This window comes from Toxorhynchites rutilus, chromosome 3, assembly GCF_029784135.1.
Source record: "Toxorhynchites rutilus septentrionalis strain SRP chromosome 3, ASM2978413v1, whole genome shotgun sequence".
Lineage (NCBI taxonomy): Eukaryota > Metazoa > Arthropoda > Insecta > Diptera > Culicidae > Toxorhynchites > Toxorhynchites rutilus.
The window spans coordinates 312,602,643-312,610,120 of NC_073746.1; the positions used below are offsets into that span (position 1 = coordinate 312,602,643).

At 38.4% G+C, this 7,478-nt stretch overlaps 1 protein-coding gene and 1 long non-coding RNA gene across 3 annotated transcripts; one reads left to right on the forward strand and one right to left on the reverse strand.

The window, feature by feature from the left end:
* Window positions 1-206: 206 nt before the first annotated feature.
* LOC129779939 (zinc finger HIT domain-containing protein 2) lies at window positions 207-2,562 on the reverse strand. The gene is made up of 3 exons (XM_055787728.1): window positions 2,544-2,562; window positions 1,737-1,842; window positions 207-1,682 (listed from the first exon to the last, which is right to left on the reverse strand). The coding sequence occupies exons 2-3, from the start codon at window positions 1,760-1,762 to the stop codon at window positions 584-586; spliced, it is 1,125 nt and encodes a 374-aa protein (XP_055643703.1). The 5' UTR covers window positions 1,763-1,842; window positions 2,544-2,562; the 3' UTR covers window positions 207-583.
* Window positions 1,946-2,600, forward strand: LOC129779944 (uncharacterized). Of its 2 annotated transcripts, XR_008743806.1 has the most exons (4): window positions 1,946-2,021; window positions 2,148-2,208; window positions 2,412-2,500; window positions 2,560-2,600. It is a non-coding gene; the product is annotated as an uncharacterized LOC129779944 (long non-coding RNA). The 2 variants fall into 2 exon arrangements; XR_008743805.1 differs by having other exon boundaries at window positions 1,996-2,208.
* The last annotated feature ends 4,878 nt before the right edge of the window (window positions 2,601-7,478 follow it).

Consider the following 7,478-nt stretch of genomic DNA (forward strand, 5'->3'; position numbering starts at 1 on the left):
ATCGATCCCTACGCCGTTTAGAAAATCGATAAGTCGAGATCGACCTTTTTGTAAAGATCGCCCAATCCAAATACATATCCATAATTCAAACATAGATGGATTTAGAACCAGATTTTTCTTAATTTCTTAATTATTATTAATTTTTCTTAATTATTCTAAGTTATTTTTTAAAAAAGTCATCGTATTTCTGCTTAGAAATTGGAGCCTTTATCGTTAGATTTTATTCTAATGTTCTCACTGAACAGTCTGTGGCCTGTGATTTAATGCATGCTAATCAAAGATAACTTCATAGTTGCGTCTAATATGAATGAGTGGGGTATTAACTTGTGAAGAAACGCTCGAATTGATTAGCCCCTCGCACCAAGTATACACGCACACACATACCATCGTATATTTTAGGCAGTTAGTTTTTCAGACTGAGAAGTTTCAGTTAACTTCCATCAGTCGACGCTAGAACAAGAGAATAAAGAATTGTAATTGAAATAAAATATTTTTCCTCACTTGCGACTCGAATCCCACAAACTAAAGAAGTCTTTGGGCTGTGATTCATCACAAATGGTACCTTCAATCAGAAACAAACATTCTACAATTTGTCTCTAACAAACGAGAGCATAAATTCAATCTTTTTCAAATAGATTCTAAGCTTGGTTGGGTCTAAATATTTTAACTCCCCGTTGTATTCATCTCTGTATTTACTGCTAAACGTTCCCTTTGTTGGTTTCGTTGATGGCGACTGCGTACATTCATCTCTTGCACCGTTTATTAATCGATGACTGTCAGAGAGGGCCGCTTGTAGGAAATATTTTCTATACTTGACTCCACAATCAGCTGGTCCATTCTGTAATCTCGTTACATCATGCCTAACTAGGAAGTTACTTTCTTTACCAGCTGGTAATTTTTCCAGGAGACATTCTTGGCACACAGATTCGATCGCCACTAGCTCTGAGTCATACACCGTGCTCTGCTTGAGGTATCCACAGATCGAGATCAGACAATTTGCTGCCTCCTGAAAACTTCCCTCGAAATCTCCGTTGAAATATCGAAATGTAAAAACATACGCCCCCAGCACATTGACCATGTTGCATTTTGTCGAAGGCGATGGAGTCTTGCTTGAAATCGTGCTGAATCGCTTGATGCCCTTTTTGATCGGTGGACACCTTTGTATAAGTTCTTGTTCTCCTTTACTCAGAGTATGCGTGCTGATCGACTGAACTAGCTCGACCTTGTAGTCTACTAACCACCAAGGTTCCAGCATGGGCATGATTTGGCTCACATCTCCGCTTTCAAGCATGCTACGAAACTCATTACGCTCTTCTTCGGTCAAACGGTTCCAGATCGCATCAGCGTCGTTCAGATTCACTCCTTCCATTCTATCGATTAATTCGGGTTCAACCTCACCATCATCGGAATCAATTTCATCGTCGTCGTTGTCGTCAACAGGTGATTCACCCGAAGCCTCGTGTTCCCTTTCGGTTTGATCCAAACGTTTAAGAATATCGACCATTTGCCTGGTCGACTGCTCAGCTTGGTGGTCTCCTCGGGTGAGAGCCATTTCCTGTATTACGTTTTCTCTGTAGAAGCTCTCGGAACATTGTGTATGGCTCTCGGCTTTGTAACAAACCAATGAACAGTATAATATATTACACCGCGGGCAACAATATTTGAAGGGACTGATATTGCATCTGAAATTTTTGCTATGTTAAACACATAAAGGTTATAGTTTACATTTGGCTTACATTTTGCATATTTCCGTTTCTTCCATTATCAACAATAAAGTGTATTCCTCAAGGCTCGTGTTATCTTAGCTGGAGCAAATCGAGAGAACCTTTCATGATTATGAACCTATGACAATGGACCGAAACATAAACAAAACAATACAAGGGTCATCAGAAAAAAACGAAACTGAATTATCAGTTTATATAGGGTTGTACTAGATTGTACTATTGCAATATAAAAGCATTGGAGGAAAACATTAGTAAATGCAGCTACCAAATCTTTAGTAGTTGAAACATTGGTAAAATGTACGCATTTTTTGTACATATTACCAAAACTTTGTAAAACGGATGTCTTATGCAATATACATCCCTACTAAAGATTCGTACATTTTACTTCATAGCATGTGTAACCTTGATTGTTTTCATTTCTAGGAACTGTAATGTGCGTATTTCGCAGTCGTCATTCTTCTTGAGGAAACAAAGCCATTCGGAGGTAAGGTTTTTTTGGTTTTTATTAGATTAAAATATATGTAGCTTTTGTTTCTCTTCGTCGAAAACAAATTCTCGACCACAAAGATATCGAGAACTTGTTTTCGCTGCGGGAAAACAAAAGTTCAATTCGTTGTATTGAAATCTTAATAGACCGAATCTTATAAAAATAAACTTCAACACAATCCTTTCCCTTTTAATTTTCAGTTTCTAACCTTGGATTAAAATTGCACAGTTTACTGGTGGAATATTCAATGTATACTAGACTAAGCATTTGCAACACAAATAAATGTCAGGTAATCACATATATTTCATCACAAACCCATATTTATAACTAACCATAATCATACATCAGGAAACGGGATAGCAAATAATGCGGATGAAATGTACTGCGATCTGTTTGATGTTTCATCAATACAGAAAGCATCAAATTATCCATCTGTAAAGTCGTGTACACCAATATCCAGATAATGTGAAAGCCATGACCAAAACAAAAGCGCAAGAACCTACTACTAAATGACAAATTTTGGGAAAGTCCATACAATTACTAGAGAACTCGCTTTTGCGGATAATCGAGCTTCTACTGTATATTTTTTGTGAGTTTTTGCTTGAGAGGTACGGATATTACTTCTACGCCAGATCGCCTCCGAGGTTGTCACTTTGATTGACCGGGTATACAAACATGCGTTGGAAATAACCTATTTGTTGAACTGGTTTAGTGAACTAAATTATTGAGTTTGTCATCGTTTTATTCTTATTTCGACTCTTATACTGACAATCCAGCAAAACAGATGTGGGGGCCTCATTATAGAAACATAAGGGTTGTTCTGTTTTGTCAATTAAGTAGAAGTGAGTAAAGAAAATGTGACAATGTCAGAGGCGGGTGAGAGTCACTCTCCGTCAGTCTTCATAATGCAACTCAGTACTGATGTGTTACAATATTTTTGTACTCAGTTGAGCTTCCACTCCTTGTGTTTACTTGCGCTCTGGCGGATGAGCACGCTCCGAAACACAGATGAAATGTTTTGTTGTCAGCGCCGTTTTTGCGCTGAGTTTTGAGCTGAATTTGCATCTTGCTTTGCGCCGTATTTCTATACCTGTTTTACAGCGCGCTTGAATCTGGTTTGCTTTCTCTGTTGAGATATTTTTCTTCACACAAGCGTATACGGTTCGTATGGAAGCGCGCTGTTGTTTTTATGCTTTGCTTAGAATGAGCGAAGACAAAGCGGGCGCTAGGAATTAATATGTGTGTGTATGAAATGAGGTGCGCATCACACAAGTAAGAAGAGGTTTGTAGTATCTGAATTCTACGCCAGGTACATTTTGCGCTGTCGTGTTTATGAATTTTGTGCACTTCGTACCAAGAGAGAACATGTGTTTGTTTCGAACGCGCGCTGATGAAAATTGAACTCAAGCGCAGCGCTGCGTGTGTTTTCTGAAGACTACTCTTCGTCGACTGTTGTTTCGGTCGAAACAAGGAAGCCAACAAAAATTGTATTACCTAAGGCATTCATCTTGTACCGTCATGCAATTATTTAATTTAATCAATCATTTGAAAATTATTATTATAAATTCAAAAACCGATATGCATACAGAACTCCGCTGACAATATAACCCATAAAATCTAACCGTGCCATTAGTCTGGGATTCAGTCGAAATCCAGATAGAAGTCCCAGTTCTAGAATAGAATGCTTCCGCTGAATTTGTTTTTACCACAATTATAACTTGTGACCCCTTGTTTTGTAATAACTGAACCTACAAAACTGCGTTTCCTAAATTTACGAGCATTAATTTGCTAACCTTGAAAGGAACCCAATGTTTATGAAAATTGTCAGAGAGTTTGGGTGTGATTAAAACCAAGGTTCACTGAAAAACAAATTTACAAAAAAAAATTATCTACGATCATAAAGATCGGAAAGAGCTAAAAGAAAAGATCGATTTTCTCGATTTTTCGGAGTACAAAGAATCGATCCGAAAAATCAGAAATCGGAATGGAAAAGATCGATCTTCTGTATATCGATCCAAGATCGCTCAATCTTACTGTCCATGGTATAAGGTAATAAAGAGAAAATTGAAATGAATACGAATTGTATACAATAAGTTCATAGTCCTACGTTAACCATGCGGTGATGTCCTTAACACAACTCTACTAATGTTTTTAATCTTTAATTTTTTAAATTTCATTGGAACGTCAGAGCAAAACAAACATACAATTTTGACGGATGACTGCTTTTTAACTGGGCCACGCTCCAATTAACGAACTCCGGAATTTAAAAGACGATTTTTTATCGCTGAAAATAGTGTTTCTTCTTAGGAGTAGTAGCTAACTTCATAATTAACAATTTTGCACTGCATTTATTTACGTAGATAATTGTTACGAGCAATGTTTGCCAACTGATCCATTCACTGAAAAAGACGGGTGGGTAATGTCGGTGACATAACCGGAGTGACGTAGGACTATACAAAGGGGACAGCTTTTGCTAAATATATATTTTAAATATATTGTTCTATTTTCTTCTCCTACGTGAATTCCTACCTATCTACCTGAAAAATGGATTAGTTTACTGTTTACTCTTTATGAACATGTTGGGGGTTCTGAAAAGAACCTTTGGTGTTGTGTTTTTGTGTTTTTTTTTACAAACATGATTCTTGATTTTTTTCTGAAGGCTTTGTACTTATTAAATGTTCAACGTCGGGCATCTTTCGGCGTATACACATATCGTGCAATCAAAATGATGGCTGTGATAGGGAATGCACAGGTGGTCATCAGCTCGTTCACTATCATATATTTCACTATTGAGCACATTACCGTACCTTAAGCTGTGGTTTCGGAGACGAATGAATTGTAAGATGTGTAGCCTCCACAAACAAAGTAAATAAAAATGAAAAAGAACTGAGGTTGAACTGAGACGAACTCTACGATCTGTCGAGAAATAAACGAGCTATAAGCGTTCTGAAAAACCAACAGTAAATACAGGGACGGTTGACCTTCGGATTAAAGTCCTTTAAAATAAGAACAGAGCAGCAGGAAATACATAGCTCATCGTGTTGCTCCTTAGTTATTTCTCTATGCAATGCAGATGTAACGTCAGTCAATTTTCAACATCAGTTATCAACTAAAGAAAGCAGTTCTTGCAACCGAGAAAATTCGTTAATGCCATCCTGCATACAATGTGTTGTAATTTGAAGCCACTTTTAATTCGGAAACCATACATGGGTTTGTGAAAACTGAATGATCAATTTAAAAAACCCCAACCACCAATAAGTTCAAGAACAAGCATAAACAAAAAAAAATCAGTTTTTATCATATGTCATATTATGTCACTTTAGAATGCATTGGTATTGTGAAAAACTTCTAATAACTCTTCTTTGAATGGTTTGATGGCCCTGAAAAGCGCCGTGTTTTACGGTGGCTGGTTTTGCCACCAAAGCAGTCTGTATAAACAAACTTTTTCTTTCTTCTACCTGCTGCCGTTTTGCGATTGCGTTTGCCACTCGCTGAAACTAGTTAATGCCACCGAACCAAATGGGCTGTGCTCTGCAGGCGGGTTTTCTTATTGTCGTGAGCAGCTTTGCAAGCCATCTCGAGCACTCCGACGGCCAAAATTCTATAACCGCTATTAGGTATACTGGTGCTCCGGCACCAATCCGTTGATGTGATGTGATGTGAAACGATGCCATACAACCACCACCAACACTGATTTACGGTTTGAAAGAGAATGAGATATTTTTCAGCGGATTCGCGCATTTTGTACTTTAGCGGTACACGGTCACAGGATAGAGACAAATCGGCAGACTCAGCCAAAGGGGCAAGTCCAACGAGACGAACGAATGAGCGTTAAAAGGCAGCGATGGCAAAAAAATACATCTAGAGGCGAATGAACTGCAAAGTTTAAAGCCTCTTAAAAACAAAGAAGAAGAAGAAGAAAAATACATTCATTACGATTTGTTCGCTCGTTGGATTCACATGCAGGCTAAAAAGGGTCCTTTTCAGGATCACAAAATTATCTTCAATCTAAAGAGTTTATTGTTTTGTTATCACTCGATATCCTCATCTTGTTCGGCTAAACCTTCCTGTTTAGCGATTTGTTGCCACTCGCCACAGCTTTCACAGTTGGAAATTTTTTTTCCATCCAGCTTTGTGACATGTTGTACAGTAAATTACATTCAATGCGACGTGCCGAAGCACCACTCAGTGTCGCATTGGAGGCGATTTTAACCTGTAATTGAACATTTGCGATGACAGTGGTACAGTGTCGACTTTCAATGTGGGGTCATAATTTGGATTTCTATGTTTACAAAAATGTCCAACTAAATATGTCGCATTACATGTCCGTCCAATTAGCTAAATGTCGAACTAATTGTAAATTACTGTACTTTCAATCTGGAAACAATTAAAGAATTGGTGAAAATTGAATAATCAGGAAAGTCCCCAACTATCAATAAGCTCAGAACAACTGCCAAATTCACATACTCATACAGATCCTGGCAAACAAATTATGAAAAAATCAATTTGTGTTTTATTATTATTTTGGATATTATTTTAGAAAGCATTGAACTGTATTTCGTAAACTCTTTTTTGAAAGGTTTAATGGCCCTGATAAGCGCCTTGTTTTATGGAATGGTTCCAATTTAGAAAACTTTTTATACTCGTGGTTTTGAAAAAAACCATTTCGAACGCCCTCGATGCCGCCTTGTTCTGGATTTGCCACCAAAGCAGATTGTATACAGAACAAACTTTTTTTTTTCTGCTACCAGCTGCCGTTTTGCGATTGCGTTTGTCACTCGCCACTCGCTGCAACTGCCTGTTGTCTTGATGTCCACCGAACCGAATGTGTTCTGTTCTGAATGCGGGTTTTCTTATCGTCGCGAGCAGCTTTGCCAGCTAACTCGATCACTTCGGCGGCCGAAACTATATAACGCCGGCTAGGTGGACTGGTGCACTGGTACTAACGCGCTCGTCCTAGCTACCCTTGCGGGGAACTCCAGATCAACACGGTTCGAGCGGGATTTTGCCTTTCCTTTCACTTTTCCTCCTTTACCATGTCTGGACATGGCTGCTTGGGTTGGTTTGTTGATGTGTTGTGATGCGAACCGATGTGGTGTACGGTTTGGATGAGAATGATCGTTACGGAAGGAAGGAAGGAAGGTATTGTATTATAGAAACTTTAAACTTTTGCAGTTCATTCGTCTCTAGCCTTGAGAAAGGCACTTTGAAAACTCTACTCTACTCTATTACTCTACTCCAGCGCTACCACCTCCGCCCTCTTGCCT

What these genes read in the sequence shown, in the direction of transcription:
- LOC129779939 (XM_055787728.1), bottom strand. Translation starts at nt 1,762, where the DNA reads ATGGAAGAAACGGAAATATGCAAAAT. An exon ending in GAAACGGAAATATGCAAAAT is followed by an intron (nt 1,683 to 1,736) that starts GTAAGCCAAATG and finishes CAAAAATTTCAG; the next exon opens with ATGCAATATCAGTCCCTTCA.